Genomic DNA, 25,037 nt, shown 5'->3' with positions numbered 1-25,037 from the left:
ATTAAGAGTTCAAGTAACAATAAATGTTGGTGAGGATGTGGAGAAAAAGGCACACGCATACGTTGTTGGTGGGACTGCAAATTGGTGCAACCACTCTGGAAAGCATAGTGGAGATTCCTCAGAACACTTGCAATGGAACCACCATTTGATAACCCCCAGTTATCCCATGTACCCGAAGTACTTAAAATAACATACTGTAGTGATGCAACCACACAGTGTTTATAGCAGCTCAATTGACAATAGCTAAGCTATGGAACCAGTCTAGATGCCCACCAACAGATGAATGGAGAAAGAAAATGTGGTATATATACAAAATGAAATATTACTCAGCCTTCAAGAAGAATGAAATTATGTCATTTGCCAGTAAATGGATGAACTGGATACTATCATGCTAAGTGAAATAAGCCAATCCCAAAAAACCAAAGGCTGAATGTTCTCTCTGATATGTAGATGCCAACACATAAGGTGGTGGGGAGAGAAGTTCACTGGATTAGACAAAGGGGAATGAAAGGAAGGGAGGGAGTGGTGGGGGTGAGAGAATAGGGAAAACAATGTATCAAACATAACTTTGCTGTGTTCATATAAGAATACATGATCACTTTAACTCCTCACCTTCTACACCACAAGAATGGGAAGTTAGAGTCCATGTATATACAATATGTCAAAATGCATTCTCCTGTCATGTATATCTAAAACAAGAACAACAAATACTGTGGAAAAGATAAGAAGCAAACAAAAAATCCAGGTAGGAAAAAGTATTTGTAACATCTTAAATAAGGAAGCAGTGTCCTTAGCATATAATGTCTTCTTCAGTGACTACGAAGAGAACCCACAGGCAGTAGAAAGACAGGCAGACAACATGAGCAGTAGAGAAAACAAATGACTTTCAAATGTATAAAATGTTTAGCTTCAATTACAAAATAAAATCTGTTAGTACATTGCACTGGTGAGGTTGGGTAGAAATAGGCAGCTCTTTTTTTTTTTTTCTCCTAGTGCCAGGGGTGGAACCTGGGCCCTTGCATGCCAGGCAAGTTCTCTGCCATGAGCCAGGTCCCCAGCCCTCAGGCAGCTCATTTTGTTGGTGAGAAAGTAAATTAATTGAATCCCTTGGGATCGTAGACACCCATTTTTTCCTATATATTTGACGTGTGCAAAGGAGCTCTTGTAGGGATCTTCATCATGGTGCTGTTCCTAGAAATAAAACATCAGAAAACACTATGTGTGTCCAAAAGTCATTGATTAGGTGAACCTGCTTCATCCATTTCATAGTCTGCTGTGCACCTTTACGTGAGAAAGTGATTCTTGGATATGAATTTGTGGCAGGCCACTCCCCTGTGCCTCTGATAGTGCCCAGCCTAGGGCAGATGAGCCCAGAACCACTGCTTGACCTCTGCCTTTAGGCTGCTGGCACTGAAACAGGTTGCACAGTGGTGGGGGGAAAAAGAAAGAGAAAATAAGTTGTGAACAGTAAAGGGTGATTTCCTGTGGGCTAAGGTACAGGACATCATATGTCATTTTCTGGTCTTCTAAACAGAATAAATTATGTATTGTTACGTACTTTGCATAGAAGGAGTCACAGCTACTTGTTATTTCTAGAAAAAGTAACTGAGGACTAGGGTTCAGGGAAAGGAGGAGGTTCTAAAACTTAATTTATTATTATCATTATCATCATCATTGTTATGTGGTACTTTGGATGGAACCCAGACGTTTTGCATGCTAGGCAAGTGTCCTACCACTCAGTCCTAAAATTGAGTTTTTAATCAACTTGACCCATTTGCAGTTTTTAACTGTTACTTGTGTTACCTTCACTGAATCAGTGAGGTTTTTTCCCTATAAATTTTACTTTCAAGTCTGCTTTTTTAAAATAATTAACACATTGGTAATTCTTGGTACGTGTATAATTTCCATTGTACCTTTGTTTTATTAGTCACCTCTCAATAATTAATTCATCATTTGAGCATAAAGACAATGTCTTTAGCTTTGGGTTGATATTTCTCTACAAAAGAAATATCACAAGTTGTAGAGGGAGCATTTGGAACAAATATAATTCTATCATCTGTGTTCAAAAGGTTGATCCTCTTTTTCTATAAATATATATGAGCAAGTATTTGTTGGGAATACTCTTGATATTATCGTAGTCATTTCTTTTTCTATTTTTTTGTGTGTTTCTGTGTGTGCATGTGTGCGTGGCTCTCAGGATTGAACCCAGAGACGTTCTACCACGGAGTCATATCCCCAAGCCTTTTTATTTTTATTTTGAGATAGGGTCTAAGATGCTGAGGCTGACCGTGAACCTGGAATCCTCCTGCCTCAGCCTCACAAGTGCTGGGTTTATACGCATGTGCCACTCTGCCTGGCTCTTTTTTGATTTGAGATGAAGTGCTGTAGTTGGCCCTGTGTGAGAGGTTTAACTAGAAACAGTTCATTCTCATTGGTATCATGTGTTCATAGAGAAGGCCCTTGACAGATGAGGGCTGCTATTTACCATGTTTGGCTTAATGAGGAGACATCTCTTTCTTCTCCTCTACCTTTGAGCCTCAGGAGCTCTTGCTTATTTCTAGCCATGAAAATGGCTGCAGGAACCAGAAACATCCACAATTTTGTGATCTTTGTTGCTCTGCTGTCAGTGGCTGTACCTGATGTAGGACTATGGGTCACTCGAGGAAGACTGGTGAGAACATTGCAACACAGCTGTGCTCCTTGGTAGGGGGTCATCACCTGGCACCTACTACAGGGCCCAGGTCCACTTCTGCTTCTTTATCTCAAATGGAAAGTGAATGTGCAAATGCAGATGCCTTCCAAGGCTTGCATAGCTTTGTGCCTTCTTCAGTGCCTCATGTCTTCCTGGAACCTTGATCTGAAGCACTCCACTTTTACTTTTTGTCTGTGGGCGTACTGCATTAATGCAGCATTTGTAGGCATTGTCACTAGGTGTTTCAAGCCCAGGGACTTTGGATAGTGTTAGGATGGACAGTGTTAGGACATATTCTTATTGAGGGTCCCAGCTCTCCAGGAGGCAGTGTGGGGGTATTGTTTTCTGTTTTGCTTGGAGGGCCAGCTATGTGGGACTGTTTTTACAGATCTGCACCATTTATCTGCGAAAGAGAACTATTACAATTAATTACTTTATAAAACCTGCCTTTGAGCCAAAAATGAGGACATAGATTGCCTACTATTTTAAAGTGAGACTCTTAACAGGATAATTCTTGGAATTTAAAGGCTATTTTTTTACTATCTCATTCTTTAGATCTTAGATATTTTTCTCTATTTTTTTAAATTTTATATTGTATAGCATTTTTATTTTACTTACAATAGTAAGTAAAAAAAAAAGTTTTCCAAAAGGAGAGAGTTGATATTATCCATCATATATAAGTACCCAGTCTTCTACTGTCTCACTTGCCCTGGGAAGGTCAATCTCCAGGTCTCATGGGGGTGCAGGTAGGACAGCATGAGACCCACACATACAGTGTGCCACCCAGCTTTTTCTTCAAGAAGTACAGGATGCCATCGGGGGAGATAGGGCTGCAAGTCAGGAGGTAGCTGGGATCTATCCCCCGCCCCAGCTCAGGGCAGGCAAGCCCTGTCCTCTCCTGTCTGTGACCAGCCCTTTCCAAGCCATATGTGAGCTAGCAACATCTGCTGTGAAGATGAAAGCTCAAAGCAGCCACATGCTATGGTCTGAGGGCTGTGGCTGAGCCTGTGAGTCAAGTAGTATGCACCTCTGGGCTAGTAACTTCTCAGGTTGCTGTTTCTTCTAGGGTCATGGGAGCTGATCTGGTTTGCAGAACTGAGATCTGTCAACAGCCAAGCAGGGACACTGACAAGGCTGTTGGGCTAATAAAATGGGTTTCAGGACGTGCCACAATAGCCTCAGGAAGGGATAGGCAGCTGAAGTGGCCCACAATGTTCCAGGGTCCTGTGAACATAGCACCTCATATGGCAAAAGAGATTCTGCATGTACAATTGCAGATGTTGAGATGGGGAGATTATTCTGCATTATCCAGAGGTCAGAGTGAAAGACATGAGCTGATTGCTGTCTTGGAGAATAGAGGAAGGGTCCACAAGCCAGTGAATGCAGGTTCCCCCAGAAGCTTTAGACGGCAGGAGGGAAATTCTTCACAGAGCCTGTAGAAGGAATGCAGCCTACTCACACCTCAACCTCAGCCCAGGGAGAATCCTGACCCCCAGAACTGTAGGACCAGGTGTATGGTCACCCATACAGCCACGATAAAGACTCACTCCCCAGGAGTGTGGGCATGGACAGAACTGAGGAAGCCAGGACACCACCAATGCAGAGCCCAAGGGAGGGAGAGTGGCCAGGAAAGCCCGGAGGGGTCTCACTGTGACTGATGAATGGGATGGTGCTCAGAGTGACCAAACAGGAAGGAGCATACCACCAGGGGATTGGACCCTGCTCCCTGACCTAGGGAGGTAAGCCACCCCTCCCCTCAGCAGATAATAGTGAGATCCCAGACACTATCCAAGACCTCCAGAGGGGAGCATTGGCTGCAGGGCCACTGAGAAATTCAGGGGCAGGGCTGCTCCTTTTCTGTGACCAGGGATGGCTGTGTCAGACACACTCCCCCAAACTCAGACGATACACTAATGAGGAAGAACCTCCTGTCTGAACTATATCCCAGTAAACTTCAGATCCATCAGAAACCTACTGAGGAACCAGGAGGATTGGAGCTCAATGCAACAGAGCTGCACTGCTCCTGAGATGAGGAGCCAGTATGATCCTGGCTGCCAATCTGAGGTGCCGTATTCTGAGAGGGATGAAGACTGCATCCCTGAGTGTCCTAGAGCTGCCCAGAGAAGGGTCACATCTTTGTCCCAGAGGAAAAAGAAAATCCCCTCAAGAATACTGTCATCCCAGGGTGTAGATATTTGTAAAGAATAATCTAAGTTGGGTGGCACACTCCTATAATCCTACCCGCTTGAGAAGTTGAGAAAGGAGGATCACAAGTTTGAGCCCAAAATTTAAAATAAAAAGGATGAGCATGTAGCTCAGTGGTAGAGCACATCTGGGTTCAGTCCCAGTACGAAATGAAAAAGAAACAAAAACAAAGGATGGGAATTGCTGTAATATGAAATTCAGGAAGGCATGGACTTCGGACACCAGAACCCTGTAAATTGACCAGGCAAGGCCCACTGGCATGGGTGGTAGGAGTAAGCATGTATCTCAGCTACAAAAAGTCAGGCTGGCTGAAACAGGAGTGTAGGCTCATGCTGTGGAGAAGGGTTTGACAAGGCAGGGAAGGGCCTTGAAGGATGGGAGATAACCAGATGGCATACTAGAAGGACAGATGGACACAGACCAAGCATAGAGGCTGTGGGAGTGTTTGCAAGTTCCTCAGACCAACAGCCTTGGCCTTACCCTGCAGTTGTTAGAAATGCAGGTCCCAGGACCACCCCAGACTCATCTCAGCAAGATGCTGTGTGTCCACATATTAGGGAGGAGTGCTCCTAAAGCTATAAGCAGGACAAGTGAAGAGAGGCTGACTCCACAGGATTAGTAGCAGATCCTCAGGTATGGGCTGATGTAGAGCATGACCATGATGCCAGCAGTACTGATTCTGAGCAGTTAGGAAGGAGCTGTCATGGACCCCAGACGTGCCAACTAGCCTGCTTGGGGCAAAGCCAGTCTAAGCCCAACTTCCTCTAGTCACTGCCAGGATGCCAGCCTCAGGGGAAGGGCATGGCACACTAGTGTCTCAGATAGAAGCTTGTCATTCTTCTCCAAAGCCCAGCACATTTATGCCCAGCTGGACCACCTGCCCTTAGAATGCTGGAAGCACACTGGCCAGCCCACCGCTGATCCTCCTCATTCCCCGGCTGGGTCATTCTTGTGTTGTCTAATCTCTGACAATAAAGAGCCCTAGAGGACAGCAGCCATGCTGCAGGTTCCCAAGTCCTGCTCCCCACGTCCACTCCAGTCTCTTTCAATATAGTATCAGGCCAGGTAACCCTGAATTCAATTTCTGCTTCTACCAGTGTCCAGCTCTGATACATGCGCAGGTCAAGTGACTTCTCCCAGCCTTAATTTCCTTATCTGTGAAGTGGGCTGATCCTAAACTCAGCACCCCACACAGGAAGTGATCTTTGTAAAGCTCACTGCCCAGGGGCGTCACTCTGTAGTGTTCCTTTCTAGGATCTGTTCGTAGATGTCTGACCAGACAACAAGTCCTCTTGAGAAGCCTGTGTGGCCATATTCTTCCTCCTGCATCAGTAGGGGAAGTCTCTTACCCACTGTCAGCCTCCACCTAAATCCTTCTGCCCTGCCAGGTCATTTCTGCACAAGACCCAGTTCTTATGTGGAGCCCAAAACTGAAGGTGAAGATGTGTTCCTAGCAGCCAAGGGTGCCCTGGAGGAGGGACCTGCCCAGTTCTCTCTGCCACATGCAACCCAACATCTTAGCCATGGTGATAGCTCTGAAAGAAAAACCTTCAAAAGAAGGTCCTAGCTGTGATCTGCAATCTCTCCCCTGTTAATTGTCTTAACAACTGCAGCTGCTGTGTACCAAAGTCTATCACTACCTGTTGCTGTACCTCTGTCAGTCAGTTAGGCCTTATGACTTAGAGCTGCAGATGCCACTGAATCCATGTACTTGTCCCAGAATAGCAAAGCAATATCCAGGGTGAGCTGGAATACACCAGGGCCCACCCACATTGCCAACCACCTTCTGCTACCCCTAGGTAAGTGCAAGCAGATATCCCAGGGAATGTGTCTCCACAGAGACCATAACTCTCCAGAGCCTGCTATGACAAAATTGGCTTGAGGCACAGTGAGGCAATACTGAGGCAAGCCAGAGGATGCCAACCTGTCACCCTACTGCAGCTTGACCCTGGACCAGTACAGGTACCGTCTCCACACAGGGCTGCAGTACTGAACACCTGGGCATCCTGGATTCACTAACTTCAACCTCCTGGGAAGCTGGGATTGCAGGCAAGCAGTGAGAAAACACAAGTAAGGCAGAACTGAATGGAAGTTCAGTCTCAAGAGTTAATCAATAGCATTGGTATTTTTCCAAAACTGATTTGCATAAATTTCATCCAGTGTGTTCACCCAAGTGCTGTATAAATCCTTAGACTAGCACACTCCCAAGTAGCAATCCTATTGGGTCTCCTCTTGCCCTGTGTGAGTTCTGCTTCTGTTCACACTTGAATATATTCTGCTCTTGCACTCACTTATCCTCATCTGTGGTTTTCATTCTTCAAATTCATGACAAAGAATCCAGAAAGAAGAAATTTGCAGTGAGCAGTGTCACCATGAAGCAGGAGGCTTTCTGGTATCCAGCACATGCTCCTGGACTCCCAGAACTATCAATTCAATAAATTTTATGGGGGCTGGGGGTATAGCTCAGTAGTACAAGACTTGCTAGCATGCATGTAGCCCTGGATTCAATCCTTGGCAGTTCAAAAGTAAGTAAATAAATGTCTATTCTAAATAAAATATCAAGCCGCATACATTTCTTTATTGCAACAATAATGTACTAAGACAGAGCTCCAGGAGATGGGCAGCAATCAGAAGCAGGATGAAGGTGATAGCTGAAGAACAGCATGGAGTGTGGGCTCTGCAGACACTGAAATGGCTAGAAAATGAAGCCATCTGGTCTGGGGAGGGCAGCTTGGAAACAGATCCTGTTTATGAGACACATAGGAATCACAGGTAGTGAAGTAGCTCTAGGTCCACTCAGGATGGCAGACGTGGGTAGAAGAGGACATATGAGCACCTTGAAGAAGAACTGAATGAAAACGGGTAACCCAAGAAACTGATGCATGCGGTGTATGTATTTACCAGTCCCAGATCAGGCAAGAAAACAGACGGCCAGGCTACAGGGTCAGGGTGGGAGCATTTGGAAATCCTGGAGAAGGCTGTGGTATAAGCCCAGGGGCAGAGAGAAGCCTGCAGTGAGTCCAGCTGAAGAGAGGGGAGGTCACTGGGAAGGGGGAAAGCTCACACCACTCCCAGGATGAAGATATGGACCAGCTGAGAAAGTGAGAGGGCTGGAGGCCACGGAAAGCTGAGAAGGAAAATAAATCAAGGTGTGGGAGACCAACCTTGCAGGTGACTGGGTCACACTCCCCCAGCTGGGTGCTGAGGCGCTCAGTCACAGAAATGTGGCAGAGCTTTCCCCACCCTTCTTGGGTGCGAGGGTCGGTGTCTCGTGCATGGGTGTGTCTTGCTACAGCCCCACGGGTGAAGCTATGCTCACCTGTTCCTTTATAATATAACCCCTTGCCCGGTTAAGGATAGAATCTTCCATGGAAGTGCCTTGTGTGTGTCCCCTCCTCTTACTGTGCCCTTGGGTGTGGCCTACCCAGGTGTCAGTCAACCTGCTGACAGTGGACATCATGAAGATAGACTCAGCCCCCTGAAACCTGACCCCTTGCCTCATTTGAATAGCTTCTATTCCTGTGCTCTTGCTCTCTCTCTTCCTGGGGACCCTTAAGGTCAGAGGAGCCATCAGAGTGATCCCAAACAAAAAGGTATTTGTGTCTCTTGTGCGGTTATTTTGTGCGGCCCAGTCAGCCCAGTTCAACTGAAGTGACCCCTGAGCCTTTTAGTCATGAGAACAGAAACCCGGCATCAAGGGAGTCGCTTTGGAAATGCATTGTGATGACAGAAGGAATGTGACTCTCAGAAAAGAGAACACGGGAGCAATTAAGACAAGAATATGGCAGACTCGGAGCACCCAGGCTTCTGGAACTGAAGAACATACAGAGGTGCAGTGGAGGCTGAGCAGAGCTGGGGAGAGGACAGCTGTAGTTGTGGGTCACAGGAACAGCTGGCTTTCTTAGAGAAAGAGAATATGGGAAAATTCAAAACCATGTTAAGAATGATTAAAACAGAAAAGTAGGAGGGCAAAGGGTTTGATGTTATAATAACTTATACAAAGTAGATAAGATGAGAAAATTAAAAGAGCAAAGAATCAGGAAACTACAATTTTCTATAAGGAGAAAATGATGCCACAGGACATCAGAAGACACAGAGGAAGGAAGAAAACCAGTGGCAGCAGTTTATAGGGACAAAATGTTTAAAGAACAGAAAGATGCAATGGGAATGACACAAGAGTCCATCAGGCCACCCAAGGACACTGTGACTTCAGCTAATCTCATACTCAAATTCTCTCCTATGATTATTCAGATTCTTTGCTCTCCTGTATCTCTTGCCTAAACTAATCATACGCCACACCAACTGGAAAGCTGGAAAAATAAAATAGGGGCAGTGGTACTAAAAGGGAGAAGGGGGAATGACTGAAAGTCAGCTTATCTGTCACTGCTACCTGCCAAGCTCTGTCTCAGTGTTTCAAAATCAGGAAATATAATTTTCATTTTGTTTTGAAAATCAACTTGTTATCTTTAATATTTACAACCAAAGCATTCATTTATGTCAATGTTTTGATAATTGGGGGGAAATTTAACTTAACATTTAATTATCGCCAAAATAATGAGAGAGATATTCCTTGGACTTTTTCAAAAAGGAACAACCCAGCCCTTCTACTAGGAATCCACTGATCTGCCATAGATAAGACCAGTCTTTCCCAAAGATGCATAAAATGGGAATTAAACAATGCTCTCCAGGCTGGGGGAATTTCAGTCAAGATAAATGCTTGGTTGGAATATTTTACTTTTTTATTTCAAAATATTTACAGTTGCAAGGAAACTTGTGAGAATGGTACACACAGGTTCAATGTACCATTCATGCAATATCCCCTAATAGGAACACATGATAAGACTATAGGATAGTATTTACATTAGGAAATTTCATCCATTCAATGAGTCTGGAGGTGTTTATCAATTGGGAAATAGAGTTCTAGTACTTGCCTTGGTACCTGCGGTGAGCCCTGGAACATGGATTTCCGGTGAGCTCTGCATGCTGACTTCTGGAGTGGCCAGGAAATTGGTCTTACAGTGAGGATAGGAAGGCTGACTTAGGTGGGTCCAGAAAGACAGCCTTTTGGTAGGCCCAAAAGTTGGAGTCCGGTGCCTGCCTGCCCAGCATTACCCAAGACAGGCCTTTCATCAAGAGAGTTTCCTGGCAGTGACTTCTGAAGGGCACCTCTCACACAGTGATCAGGAACACAAAACCAGTCTGGAGACCCTGACGCTGCCTGGTGCCACCCTCACGCTGTGTAGTTGATGTCATGATTTCCCCGGTCTCTATCCACACCCCTTTCCTTGTCTTCTTTCCTGGACACTCACCTCCACTCTATAGTAAGTACCCACAGGGCAGGACCTGAGTCTGATTTATTGCTCTGCTCATCCCACTCCTACCAAATACTTAGTGAAATTCCTGTAAGAACTCAGGACACTGAAACCAAGGTCAGCTTCCTAGATAGGTCATATACATCCATGTCCTCTGAAGATGCTGCATCCTGAGGACATGACAGCTTTCATTCAGACCCTCCTAGACCTCCAGCCATGTGCCTTTTCTGTTAGCTGGTCCCAATCTGTGTCCTTTTTTACATGACAAATCAGTAATTATAGGATTGTGCTCTCCTAGCCTCAGTGATGTACTATAGAGAATTATACAGTAGGTCATTGGATGTATACGACCAACCTGGGAAGCTCATCTCCAGCCATGTGCCTCTTTTAGCTGGTGCCAATTTGTGTCCTTTTTGACAAGACAAAACAGTAAATGTAGGATTTATGCTCTCCTAACCTCAGTGAGATGTTATAGAGAGTTATACAAAATAGGATCATGGGAATCCCCAATTATGCACCACTGATTAGAAGTGCCAGTGGTCTGGGAATCCCAGAGCTTACAGCTGTTTTCTGAAGACAGGGCAGCATAGAGGGGGCCCTCAACCTGTGTCAGTGAGCTCCATGCAATTGATAAGCATCAGAATTGTATTGCACAGTCTCTGTCTTTAATGACTTCTTCCTTCATGGAATTTTACCTCTTCAGTTGCTCCACTCACCCAACCACCATTCCTCTTTTAACACATTCAACCAGCCTTAAGCTCATTCCATGTTGGTACTTCCCAGCCTCTTCACATCATCTCCACTTGCCTCTCTAACCCCACATCACATCTCATCACTGGCTCTGTTGCCACCTCTCTCTCTCTCTCTTTTTTTTAATGGTGCTGGGGATTGAACCCAGGGCCTTGTGTATGCAAGGCAAGCACTCTACCAACTGAGCTATATCCCCAGCCCTGTTGCAACCTGTCTTTAGCTTTGTTTTTCTTCTTGCTGATACTTTGCTTCACCTGCTTCTTTCCACAGCTGCTCCCGTATTCTATGAAGCTCCCATCTCCCAAGATGCTTGTCTGCAGTCATTCAGTGCCCACGCTGTTAGCTCTTTCCTCTCTGTGCCTATCTATTTGCCAGCTCAAGCTCTTCCTATCATCTCATTCTTCTCACAACTTGCCCTAGTACCTTCATTTCCCTTCACCAGTTTCTATTTCAACAAGACCCTTTGGGTTTCCTTCTGTTATGTAAAACTAGAAAACAGGTTCTGGAAAAGACTCAAACTGTGACTCCAGTAGCAAAGTCTACCATTCCCTGTGTGTCCTCCTCCTTGGACCATTACCATGAAGGCATCTCCTGTTGAGATGCCTCTCTTTGATTTTGCATTTAAGATTGTTATACAGCTCTCCCAGAATTTTCTTTCACTCTTCCTGTGTTGTCTCTCTCAATGTCCTCCCTGTATTTCCTGCTTCCAGTCTCTAGTTAGAAAGTTCTGCAACCTTCTCTCTTGTTTTCCAAGATGAAAAATAATTGAGGTGTTTTCCTCCACAGGTAAGAAATTTGGTCAGTTAACAACAACCCTGTTAGGGCTGGGGATGTGGCTCAAGCGGTAGCACGCTCGCCTGGCATGCGTGCGGCCCGGGATCGATCCTCAGCACCACATACCAACAAAGATGTTGTGTCTGCCGAGAACTAAAAAATAAATATTAAAAATTCTCTTCTCTCTCTCTCTCTCTCTCTCTCTCTCTCTCTCTCTCTCTCTCCTCTCTGTCTCCTCTCTCACTCTCTCTTAAAAAAAAAAAACAACCCTGTTAAACCACAGTCTCATTTGACAAAAACCAAACAATGCAGAATGACATGATCATATGCATCATTAACGTAAGAAGATTTTCAACTTTATTCAGTTTCCACACAATGCACTGTGCTATGCTCTTCCAAAGCACATAGTACAAAACAAAAGCACATAGCACATGTGGTCTTTACAATACATATTTTAAAATGAAAGAAAAACATGTCAACGCAAGTTAAATAACAGCAGCTCAATATTCACAATAATGATGATGGAACATCAAATAAAAACTTTATAAGACTATGGGGAAATACCACTGAGATATAAAATTAGTAGATAAAATAGTAAAAGATTAAAAATTCCAAAGAAATGTTTATGTACATAAACCTATTATAACACTCATCATAAAACTAATGAGGAAAAACAATTTTCCAAACAATATCTATCTTAAGACTCTTGAAAATAAACATAGTTCAAAATAAATAACATTTATGGTATTTACTAAAACTGTGACAATCCTATAAAGAAAATCATCTCCATGCTTGGTATCCTTAAGGGATACGTGACCCAAGATGAATTAAAAGGAGAGGTTAAAAAGAGAATTTACAGAGGGAGAGAGAGATTCATGGCTAAAGGATATTAACTTTAGACCAAGATCAACCATTCATCAAAGCTGAATGGGGCCCAATTGCTGTGGGTTAAGGATTTTTACACATCCTGTGTGATAAACTGTTCTCTCTCAGGTCTGGCTGAGCAGCCTCAGAGCACCCAGCACACCTCTAGGGGGTCATCTGTGTGGTTGGAGATTGAGACCATGAAGCTGACTTGGAGATTCAGGCTGTTTCACCATCTGTGGGTGGAGGTGGACAGGACTGGATCAAGAAGTTAGGTCCTTGAGCATCTTAAATAGACAATCAGTGACTCTGTCATCAGTCCAGGGATGCAGAGTTTTGTGCCTCCCCTCAGGCCTCCACAGTTCCAGGACTTCCAGGCAATGAGGTGCGATCCCGGCCCCACACCCAGAGCTCCGGATCATAAGCTTGAATCTGGAAAGAAAAGAGCCCCCATCAAAGCTGATGACTTTACAGGATATTGAGGGTTTTGAAGTTATGGTTAATTTATTTTTCCATTCCTTAAGATTACTTCACCTTGATTTGGACTTTCTAGTCACCATGATTCAACAGTCTGCAAATATCTAAAACTATTGAGAGGCTAATTCTATTAACTAAGTTCTGTCAGCTACAAAGGAGGTGACATAGCAAGGTGTAATTATTAGATTTATTTAGCCTGGTGACAAATGAAGTAGCCATATATGGATGTCACAACATTATATCAGCTATTACTAACATGGACGATACTTATGAGGACATATTATATATAATATAAGGCATGGGACATCATATTTTCAGCTTTCTTTCAAATAAAAATTGAATAAACTTTCCTATTTTATATTAGATAAGTAAATTATGCTAGCTGTGTAGAAAGTTTTGTAAATGCTTTGGCAGATACAATCCTTTGCGTGTCCCATCTAATAAAATTTTAAAAGTTGTATTTATTAAGAGACAAGCTTTATCTTTGTCTCTGATTTGAGTAGAATAATGGTTTAATGTTAGTGATGTTTCTGCTTGGGTCCATCAAAACAACTTAGTTACATGGTTAGATGCATCTTTAATCATTGAAACCCTAGTACAGTTTCTACATAATTATAAGCCTGGCATATACATAGTTTTGGATGATTTTTGTTTAAAACAAAAGAGTTCATCCCAGAGTTTGAGACAAATAATTAAACTAATTCTAGTTAGCTCCAAAGTATTAATTAATTGTCCAAATATTCTACAAATGAAAAAAAAATATTTCACCATAAAATGTTACAATTTGTGAATAATTTTAATCTGGTATAAAGATTCCTTTCATCTCATTTATCCACTTTCTTTAAAATAAATCATAATTTACAATTGTTAGATGTATCTATACATAAATACATATTAAAGACCAAAGATATATGTCTAAAAATCTCTTAAATCTGCTGGAATTTATACTAAAAAAAGTCACTTAAATCTGCTTTAAACTATACTTCCCTTATTGCATAGAAATTAAACTTGGCTTTACATTTTGAATATACTTTACTTTTTGTTCAGATATGAAATTCATTTTCTTGAATTGGGACTTTCTTTTATTGAATCACTTATGTATATCTGGTAAATTTTCATGAAGTTTTTGTTAGATGTTATACAGTAAATTGTGATACACGTTTGGTTCACTAACCAAAAAAAACAAAACTGAAGAGTGGCTGGGGAGTCCTTCCCTCCGTGCATAACCTCCACAGCTTTCTCCTCCCCAGAGCCCACCTGCAGCCACCCACCTTCCTGTGTCTCTCCAGTCAGCCCATCCCTCTCCCTCCACAAGCACACACAGCACCACCCACCTCCTCACACTCCTCCCTGGAAACCCGAGTGTTCCAGCGCATGGAGCAGAAAAACTGATAGCGCAGTTTGTGGAACAGGGGACGCTGGGCGTAGCTCTTCCCATAGAGGAAATGAAAGATGTCTTGTTTAGGAGCCTGGTTGTCCTCCTCCATGTCATTGGCCAGGTAGCTGGGGAAAGAAACCAGGTTGCTCTTTAGAGGCACAACCAAGAAGGACCTGCCCTTGGAGTCAGCTTCCCAAAATGGACTCCCAGAGGACCATCTTCAGACAGGACTGCACCAGCCCTATTAAGTGTTACGGAGGACCACACCTTGGTCCAGAGGACTCTGCCAGACACAGACCTTCTGAAGGACTCCAACCTTTTTCTAGAAAGCATTGAGCAACACAGTTGTGGGAGAGGCCTAAGGGGTGGTTGCACCCATCTTGGAAGGATTTTCAGGGGGTGTGTAGAAAGAGCCACAAATGTGAGAAGACTCCTGTAAGAAGAAGCAGAGGGGACCACCCTACACTGGACCTGTGCCAGGCTGGGAAGGGGCATCTGTCTTGGAAATCCAGAGGCAGAAAACAGAGCAATGTTGGTATAGATACAGGAAGGAAGAGCAGTCAGATGTGGCTGCACCTCCAGTCTCTGCCAGGGACAGGAGGTGCCCATGCTTTCCTGCACTCCTCTCAGGTGGGCTTTGTGTTTCCTTGGTTTCCTTGAATCTTTTACAACTGGCCTTTAGGGAGCATGTGTGTTTGCTTTGACTAGGGAAGTGTGGAAAAGAAAAACAAACTATACTACAGTGCTGTGATCTCGTGTACACGGAGCAAACAGGACAAAGAGGCTAAAAGTAAAAGAAAGGTTAGTGTCCCTCTGCTCCCCTCCTACCCTCCCAGGTAGTGAGTCCTGATTGATGAAGGAGACCAAATACTCACAGGGCCACAAAGAAGTGGATTCTCTGGTACTGCCAGGAGAAGAGGCCAGCCCGGCTAAAATAAGCTATGACCATAGACAGGAGGTACTGATGGAGAGAGAAGAAAAACAGAGAGAGGTCACATCCTGGAAGAGGAGGAAAGAGGGGACAGAGGAATGGGAGTCTGGGGTGAAGAGTGCCCCTGAGAGAAGGTCGCCAGTAAGGAGACTTGCTGTTTTGGGGAAGGACCTGTGACAGTCGGAGCAGTCGGGGGAAGAGGAGGCTTAGTGTGTACTGTAGGATCAGCTCTGAGGAGACCTTTTGAGGGAAGGCATGTAGGTGAGCTGGGTGAGGAGGGTCTTGGGTAAGCTGGAGAACGGGGGGTCCCAAGAAGTGTAAAGAGGAGAGGAGCCCAGAACCTCAGGTGACAATAAGCAAAAGGGGGTAGCCATGCAAGACTGTGGACTTGGGCTTGAAGCCCAAAGCACCCCAAGAAGAAGCAAGGTCCACCTGTCCTCTCTGCAGGAAACTGCTAGGTCCTGAAGGGAGATGTGACAAGCCACAAAGGAGCCAGGACTTGGCACATTTTGTTGGCTTTATGTGGAGGCAGAGGGAAGGACCATGGGGCTAGAAATCCCTCCCCATCCAGGCTGTGCTGGAGCAGGAACACTGCCCAGTGGAGAACAACCTCACCTTGTCAGACACCCTCAGGTTCTTGTCCCAGGCCAGGAATCTTTTGACAACAGGATCCTCTGTGAACAGAACACTGATGTTAGTTGGGAACCAGAAGGGGCTTCAATGGGAGATAGAGAGCAGAGAGGAGAACAGGACCTCCCTTGGAGAAGGTGTGGGATTGTTGCCCAATAGAGGTGGATAGGAAGAGATCAGGAACATTCCTGGGAAAGTTGCTTGGACCTGAGACTCCCCCCCACCAGGGAAACAACTGAGTGAGGGTTTGTGTAACAGAAAGGTATCTGTATGAGTAAGAACTTCTAGTAAACTGTGGGGGCCCATCATCCCCCCTTATAACCTTAGAACCAGAGTTATTAGGTCATTTCTCCTTAGATAGTTACAACAGTGTGAACATGGTCCCATTAACCACCTCTCAGGGAGGATGAAATGTATTACAGCCACAATGTCTGCAATCAGTGAGGATAATTGGAACCAAGCTCTGTGATCCCAAGCAGGGTCATTTTTCAGGTGTAATGTAATCATCCATCATCTAAGAGTTTCACAGGGTACATGGGTCCTGAGTCCTCCAGGAATGGGGATCTCAGGGATAGCAGGGCTCTTTGGAAAAGTGCAGAGGCTGTAAGTTCCTTCTTTGTGTAAAGAGCAGGATTGGAGGGCGCTACCTGGGTGTCTCCCTACCTAGAAGCCTCTTGAAAACCTCATGGTGTTCTGGTTGCACCAAGTCCATGCGCCGTTTTTTGAGTTTTATTTTGTGGTCACACAGTGACTCCACATCCCAGGGGTGATTTAGCCCACTTTCCACATCCTCCAGCTCATCCTCAGATTCAGTGGAGGACTCTCTCTTTCTCTTTATGCCAGTGGTCTCAGGCAGGAGTCCAGATTCTACCCAGAGTGCAGAATCAAAAATCCCCGGGGGATCATCCTCCGAGTCTCCCTCAGATTCTGAGGTCCACTCTCTCTTCCTCGAGGACCGACATGGGAGGCAGGGTTTTACCCACAGAGCTGAGTAAAGGAAGCAGAGTCAAGCTCCTGAATTTGGAACTCATCCTTTCATCCTCTGATCCCAGTTCACCTCCCACCCCCAGACCTTCAACTGTTACCTTCTTCTGAGCTATTGTTCAACCACTCCCCTTTGCTGATAAACATGTGCCCCTGATTCTCCTTACCAGTGTCCCATCTCCCTGTTCCTCAAAACTCTTCCTCATTATGTACACTTTCTTCCATGGGGGGAGTGACCCTTTTTACACCTCCTCTACCTACTTCGTGAACTTAGATCTCATCTTCTAACCCAACTCCTTTCTCTACAGATTTTCCATCCATGTGGACTTCCTTGTCCCATGGCAAGGAACTTCAAACTTCAAAAGTGGGCTCCTTAGTCTACCTTTCCTGGCTTCTCTACCCCTTCCTTCCTCCTTACCAGTCATCCTGTCAAATCAGTTCTCACTCTAGCTCCCTCACCTGATGGACCTGGGACCTCATCATCTACCACCACCTCCAGGTGGGTTTCTGAGGTGTTCGGCTGGGAAGGCGATTGCCCAGACTGGGAGATTTGTTGATCCGCCATAAGTTCTCCCATACTCTGTCTTCCTTCTACAAAACCTAGATTCTTGCTAAGGCAAAGCCTTCTTCCAGAATTTGGTTGAATAGGAGTCTGTTCGCTCTTCTCCAAACAGGAGAAATCAGGTGAGGAACAGTTCTGAGGACAAACTGTTGCCCACTGCACTCCCAGTGGTCCACAGAGTCTGTCCCTTCCAATCAGGAAGGTTGGAAGCCTCTGATGTCATCGCTTATTCCAACCTGGCAACCAGTTTGAAGGAAAACACCTGTAACTGTCAGACTGGTGTGTGCACCTGTCCTAGAGTTCTAGAGGAGATGGCCTCTGCTGTGACTGACCCAAACTCTGTCCACCTTGCCAAACTACCCTACGGGTCTCTGACCCCTTTTTCACTTCTGTCTAGACATCGGTTCTTCTCTCCATTTTCAACACAACACATGTTAGATACCCAACCTCTGGGCATTTCCATTTCAGAGCTCAGTGCAGTGGGAGATTAAGGAGTATGGCAAGGAAGAAGGGGGAGGGCAGAAATGACAAGACTTCCCAAGAAGGAGCTCAGTATGTACAAAAGAACCCACGTACACTGAATTATCAGTTGAAAAAGTTAAATGGAAACACTCAGTTTAGCAAATCTAATTGGCTACATGCCACTGGCCACTGTTTTCTGAAATCTGCCCTGGGAATACACACACTGCATTTAGGTATCCTTGACTCAAAGAGTCCTTATGAAGACATAAAATCATAGAAAATTCTATGCATGCTCACAGTCTTTGCAGAGTGTCAACACTTTCTGGGAGTCCATGGATCATCTCAAATGAGGCCCTCACAACTGAGCAATATCCTGTCTCTAAAAAAAATATAAAAAAGGGATGGGAATGTGGCTCAGTGGCCAAGTGCCCCTGGATTCCATCCCTGGCCCCCCCCAAAAAAAAGTACTGGGTAAATAATATTTCCATGGCAGGGCACACGGTATCAGACTACATGGCCTGATGATGGATGTGGTTATCTACAAAATGATGACAGTTTTATTCAAGTCTGTGTTAATATTTTATTTATTTATTCATTTAATATTTATTTTTTAGTTGTAGTTGGACACAACACCCTTATTTCACTTGTTTATTTCTTTTTTTTTTTAGAGAGAGAGAGAATTTATTTATTTATTTCAGTTTTCAGCGGACACAACATCTTTGTTTGTATGTGGTGCTGAGGATCGAACCCGGGCCGCACGCATGCCAGGCGAGTGCGCTACCGCTTGAGCCACATCCCCAGCCCCACTTGTTTATTTTTGTATGTGGTGCTGAAGATCCAACCCAGGGCCCCGCATGTGTGAGGCAAGCGCTCTACCGCTGAGCCACAACCCCAGCCCCTGTGTTAATGTTTTAGATCATGGTAAATTCAAGGAAAATTCAAGGACTGACATGATTGTATATATAAAAGGCATGGGCTAGCATATAGGGGGTAATCCCAAACTGTCCATCACGAATGCTCCACCCCTCTCTGTGCTCTAGCAGTCTGTATTTCCCAGCTATAGAGTCAATAACATCTTTCTTAGCTTTAGTACATAGTGTTTCTAATATGAAACACACAGAAAGCCCTCTTTTCTCTCTGGTATAACCACTACCTAGCTTGGAGTTGGTGGCCATTTCACCAGCCTGTGTGCCTCCAGGACCCAATGACAGGCTGCCTGCACATCCACTGAGGACATACAGTGTGCAGGACAATACCTTTCTCGTTTGAAGTCACTGAGATGTCTGAGATGTTTCCATGACATAACCTAATGTATTGGTCAGTCTTTTGTGGCAAAATACTGAAATAATCCACTTAGAAGGAGGAAAGGTTTATTTTGGCTCATGATCCCAGAGGTTTCAGTCTCGGGTTGCTTGTCCTGTTGCTGAAGGCCTGTGGGTGCCCAGAATCTCATGGTTAGAACATAAAGCATAGGAGGTCTGTTGACCTCATGGCAGTCAAGAAGGAAAGAGAGAAACAGGAAGGGGCCCATGTTCCAACCTCTCCTCAAGGGCACACCCTCATTGACTTGACCACCTCCTAACACTAGATCCCACCTTCTAAAGATTTCATCACCTCCCAGTAGCACTACAAGCTGGCGACCAAGTCTCCAATACATGGGCCTTAGGGGACACTGCAGATCCAAACCACTGTCCCTAGCACATATTCTGATTTTAAATCATTATTGGAAATTAATGAAAGATTTTTGGATTTAGAATTGCTTTATTTTTCAAGTGTTACCTATCATTCAGCCCAAATTATCTCACTGAGACGGGCTAGAAGATATCTGTTATTGTGTGCAAATATATGCAAACCAGTATTTTATGATGCCAGTGGACAAAATGAGGTATGTTAGAAATAGTTCTGTTTTCACATTGTACTCTTAGTGGGGTGAGCTGCTGGGACTTCATGTCTGCAACTGTGCATGTGTGCTGTGTCTCTTGTTCAGGATGAGTTTTCCAGGCATGAAAATACTTTTAAGTCTACTAAGTGACATGTCATTTTTCTTGATTTCTTCTTTACAAAGCATATAAATGGAGTGGTGGTCTTAAATCTGCTGCTGCTCTTTGACAGTGGTAAGGCTGCTATAGCTAGGAAAAGTAGGTGACTACACAGCAATCAGACAACACATTCTGCAGAGATAATAGATTCCAACCAATCTAATTCTCCATTGTTTGATTTTTACTTAAACCTAAGGAAAATCTGTCCATTTCCCACATGAGGCAAGTCCAAACAAATTTAGAATCCAGGCTTAGGAAGCTGGCTAACTGAAGTTCAAAAGCTTACATCCACATTACAAATCTTTTTGAGATCAGTTAGACAAATATTAGTTTGCTCAAAAGATACAAACTACAGTCTTATGATTTTATCAGTGGATTCCTTTGGAGAGAATTTGGCAAAGTATATGAAAATTATCTGAAATATAAATACTAACAGCAAAATGTAGAGGCATAAATAGAAACTATGTGACAACTGTAGGTAAGAGAAACAAATAAAACTAAGTGCCATTAAAAAATCATAAAAGTGCCAGAGTGAAGAAGGGGGCATCACAATACCAGGCCTTAAACTATACTACAGAGTTATAGTAACAAAATTGGCATGGTATTGACACCAAAATAGACATGTAGACCCATGGTACAGAATAGAAGACACAGAGATAAACCCACATAAATACAGTTATCTCATACTAGACAAAGGCACCAAAAACATACATTGGAGAAAAGACAGCCTCTTCCACAAATGGTGCTGGGAAAACTGGAAATCCATATGCAGCAAAAAGAAATTAAACCACTATCTCACTCCATGCACAAAACTCAACCAAATAGATCGAGGACCTAGGAATCAGACCAGAGACCTTCATGTAATAGAAGAAAAGTAGGCCCAAATCTTCATCATGTCAGATTAGGTCCTGACTTCCTTAACCAAACTCCTAAAGTGTAAGAAATGAAGTCCAGAATTAATAAATGGGATAATTCAAATTAAAAAGCTTCTTCTCAGCAAGGGAAACAATCAGTAATGTGAAGAGAAAGCCCACAGAGGGGGAGAACATCTTTACTACATGCACATCAGATAGAGCACTAATTTCCAGAATATATAAAGAACTCAAAAAACTTAACACCAAAAAAATAAACAACCCAATCAATAAATGGGCTAAGGAGTTGACCAAACACTTCTCAGAAGAAGATATACAATCAATCAACAAATATATGGAAAAATGTTCAACATCTCTAGTAATTAGAGAAATGCAAATCAAAACTAATGTAGGATTTCATCTCACTCCAGTCAGAATGGCAATTATAAAGAATACAAGCAATAATAAGTGTTGGCAAGGATGTGGGGTTGGAATAACTTTCAGCCGCAGCTAGCAGCTACGAGCAGCTCATAAATGCTTGAAGTATCCATGTTCGTTCAGGCCTGACAGGAGGGCCTGCAGGATGGGGTGAAACCACATACTCAGCACTTGTGGTTTATGTTGCCAAACTACCAGACCAGGAAAACAAGAGTCAGGGGCTTCAGGGCATGAAACCCCAGACTCAGTAAGGGCCAAAGACCCTTCCAGATTGCTTTCTGCCACAACAGCAATATTTAGAGTTTCCACACAGTGTGGTTACATTAGGCAGAAGATGATTGGCTTATGGATGTTGTCTTGCTTATGTATGATTGACAGGCACACCCCACTCAAACCCTATAACAGTTGTGTGCATTCCAAAAATAAACTGAGCTACTGGACGACTGGGTCTCCAGCCAGTTCTCTCACCAGCTCCTGGAGTCTGTGCGTTGATTCCACGTCTCTACTCCCCCCCACACACACACACAAGGTAGCCGAGTGACCATCGACCACGAAGGGACTTAGGAACACATACATGTGGGGGAAAAGGTACACTCATACATTGCTGGTGGCACTGCAAATTGGTGCAACCACTATGGAAAGCAGTATGGAGATTCCCAAGAAAACTTGGAATGGAACCACCATTTGACTCAACTATCCCATTCCTCTGTCTATACCCAAAGGACTTAAAATCAGCACACTATAGTGACACAGACACATCAATGTTCATAGCAGCTCAATTCACAATAACTAAACTGTGGAACCAACCTAGATTCCCTCAACAGATTGATATATAAAGAAACTGTGAGATATATATATATATATATATATATATATATATATATATAATAGATATTATTCAGCAATAAAAGAGAATAAAAATATGGCATTTGCAGGTAAATGGATGGAGTTGGAGGGCTGAGGTTGTGGCTCAGTGGTAGAGCACTCTTCTTGCACATGGGAGGCCCTGGGTTTGATCCTCAGCACCACATATAAATAAATTAAATATTGTGTCTCACTACAACTAAAAAATAAGTATTTTTAAAAATGGTTGGAGTTGGAGAACATCATGTTAAGTGAAGTAGTCCAATCTCCAAAAAACAAAGGCTGAATGTTCTCTCTGATAAGTGGATGCTAATAATGGTAAGGAGGCATAGGGAGAATAGAGGAACTTTGATTGGGCAAAGAGGAGGGAGGGAAGAAGGGTTTGGAGGCAGAAAAGATGGTGGAATGTGATGAACATCATTACTCCAGGTACATATGTGATTGCACATATGGTGAGACTCTACATAGTGTATAACCAGAGAAATGAAAAGTTGTGCTCCATTTGTGTACCATGAATCAAAATTCATTCTGCTTTCAAGTATAACTAATTAGACCAAAAAAAAAAAAAGAAACATAAGTAAGTGCCGTCCATTCATATCTTAACAACAGAACTGTACATAGGGATGTACATTATGTTACAAGTCCAAGCCTGCGAATAAAAGGGAATATTTAGCAGCTTGTTTGGAAAATGGATTAAATGTTAGAAAAATGAAAAAGTTAATCAAAGTTAATGCAAAAACAATCAAGAATTGATTTGGTATGACAGAGTGGACAACTTCCCTGCAAGGGGGAGACAAAGTTGATGCAAACCCAAAGCACTTGAGAAAGCACATCCCATTTATGATGGCTAAGACAAAAGAGATGGAAGGTACCAAAATAAATAAAATAAAATAAATGCATTTTTGTCCATCTTCACTACCAAAAGAATGTTTTAAGTATTAAAATGTAGAATAAGATGAACAAGCACACTGATAAGGACATGCTCTAAAGACAGGACAAAAATCGAGCACACATAGCCCAGCAAAGATGTGGAGAACCTGTAACTCCCTTCACATCACTGGTGGGAGTGGAAAATGGTGGAAAACAGTTTGTTCGCTCCTTGACCAAGTAAACACAGACTCCCCGTATGAACCAGCAATTCCATTCAGTGTATATTCCCAAAGAACTGAAATCAAGTACCCCAACAAGGATCCATACACACATGCTCAAGCTGCATGATTCACCAGAGCCAAAGAGGGAAAACCACTCCAATGTCTATCAGTAGATGAATGGGCAAACAAAATGGGTTTTATCTTTATGAAGGAATATTATCAGTTAAAGAAGGAATGAAGTGCTGGATGTGCTGCTGTATAGATGTAAATATACAGCCATTGTGCATTCATTGTCTGTCATTCACAAATTCACCCTCTTTTCTTGCTCTGTGATCATGGACCTGGTCCTTGTAAATCTCACTCCTTTGTCATCCTAACTGGTAAACCTTGTCTGGAGGGGATTCTGGGAGAGAGATGGAGCTTGATTTCACACTTAGTCCCCTCTTTTGTTAGACAAGGAAACTGTACTCAGAAAGTTGTCCCAGTCGTACAGCAATAAGTGACAACTGGAGATAAAGCATGGGTCTGCTGCTGCTGCCCCCAAATTCACCTGCTCTGTAGTTTTTTTCCCAATTCAGCCCCTGTCCACTCCCTAACAGATGAGAGCATACAGCTGGAAACCCTCATTTTGCAGAGCCTGGTTTTCTTTTCCATTCCTCACCCTGATATTGAACCCTATCTTGGTTCCCAGCTGGTTCATTCCATGTTGGTCTCCATTCCACCTCCTGGCCAAGGACTTATGCTCCCACAATATGTGACGCACCTGCATCAGATGCTGAGTGCAGGTGTGCTGTTGGCTCAAGGAAGTCCTGCAGGGGGCTCAGAGGTGCGACCTATCCATCTAGGTGTCCAGTGGTAGGTGCTGAGTCTGGAGTGGTTGAGAACAATCACCAACTACTTAGGACCTACAACTGTGGGTCTCTAAGGTCAAACAAGGAAAGCAAGTCACAGAAAGGCTCCTTGACTTGCCCAACACCTTACAGACATTCTCTAACAAAAACCTGCTGGGCTATGTGGGCTCGATTTTTGGCCTATCTTTAGAGCATGTCCCTATCAGTGTGTTTGTACATCTTATTCTACATTTTAATACTTAAAAAAATTCTTTTGGTAGTGAAGATGGACAAATACCTTTATGTTACGTTATTTTATTTTTTTTTTAATGTGGTGTTGAGGATCTGTGCCTCACACATGCTAGACAAGCAAGCGCTCTGCCACTGAGCTACAGCCCCAGCCCTACATTTTAATTTTCTTCTAAAAACCCTTCTGGATTAGAGGCAGGTATTCTATACATGGTTTATCATTTTAGTATTTTTGTGAGAATGTATTTTAATCTTAAAATATATAGTAGAATTATCCTGTGTGCATGAATATCTTTGCACTTAGAATTTGCCACTCTTGTCTACCAATTTGGCCAGGTGATTGTTCAGGAATTTGGAGAGTTGTTTTTCTGAGAATTCTTTAAAGTCCTGAGATCTTCAGGTCTTAGACCAAGGAGGAAATAAGTCACATTGTTAGTTTTAGGGCACATCAGTTTCCTTATGACAAACCCACATTGTCATAGAAACCTTATAGAGTGAGTAAATAGGTTTTATCTTTTCTTTCTATTCTGGCAACAGTTAAAAGTGTAGTGTTGAGGATGACTAAAGACTTTCACCGCTTAAGTGCCCAAGGTCAAAGTAGAACAGAGATTTGGAGTGCTGTATTTCATCTCTTATGGCTTGAATATGAGATGT

At 43.5% G+C, this 25,037-nt stretch overlaps 1 protein-coding gene and 1 long non-coding RNA gene across 4 annotated transcripts in view; one reads left to right on the top strand and one right to left on the bottom strand.

Annotated features, from left to right (window-relative positions):
• LOC144256833 (uncharacterized) overlaps window positions 1-25,037 on the top strand; it is a 98,807-nt gene that overhangs the window by 44,143 nt on the left and 29,627 nt on the right. The window lies entirely within an intron of this gene.
• LOC144256879 (speedy protein E4-like) lies at window positions 12,946-17,562 on the bottom strand. The gene is made up of 6 exons (XM_077802636.1): window positions 17,462-17,562; window positions 16,677-16,897; window positions 15,999-16,057; window positions 15,328-15,413; window positions 14,409-14,577; window positions 12,946-13,029 (listed from the first exon to the last, which is right to left on the bottom strand). Exons 1-6 carry the CDS (start codon window positions 17,560-17,562, stop codon window positions 12,946-12,948), a joined length of 720 nt encoding a protein of 239 aa, XP_077658762.1.

This window comes from Urocitellus parryii, chromosome 9 (genome assembly GCF_045843805.1).
Source record: "Urocitellus parryii isolate mUroPar1 chromosome 9, mUroPar1.hap1, whole genome shotgun sequence".
Classification (NCBI taxonomy): domain Eukaryota; kingdom Metazoa; phylum Chordata; class Mammalia; order Rodentia; family Sciuridae; genus Urocitellus; species Urocitellus parryii.
The sequence above is the reverse complement of the archived record's forward strand: the minus strand, read 5'-3'. Positions and strand labels throughout refer to the sequence as shown.

What these genes read in the sequence shown, in the direction of transcription:
- LOC144256879 (XM_077802636.1), bottom strand. Translation starts at nt 17,562, where the DNA reads ATGGCGGATCAACAAATCTCCCAGTCTGGGCAATCGCCTTCCCAGCCG. An exon ending in GGTTTTCAAGAGGCTTCTAG is followed by an intron (nt 16,058 to 16,676) that starts GTAGGGAGACAC and finishes TTCTGTTCACAG; the next exon opens with AGGATCCTGTTGTCAAAAGA. An exon ending in ACCTGAGGGTGTCTGACAAG is followed by an intron (nt 15,414 to 15,998) that starts GTGAGGTTGTTC and finishes TCTCTCCATCAG; the next exon opens with TACCTCCTGTCTATGGTCAT.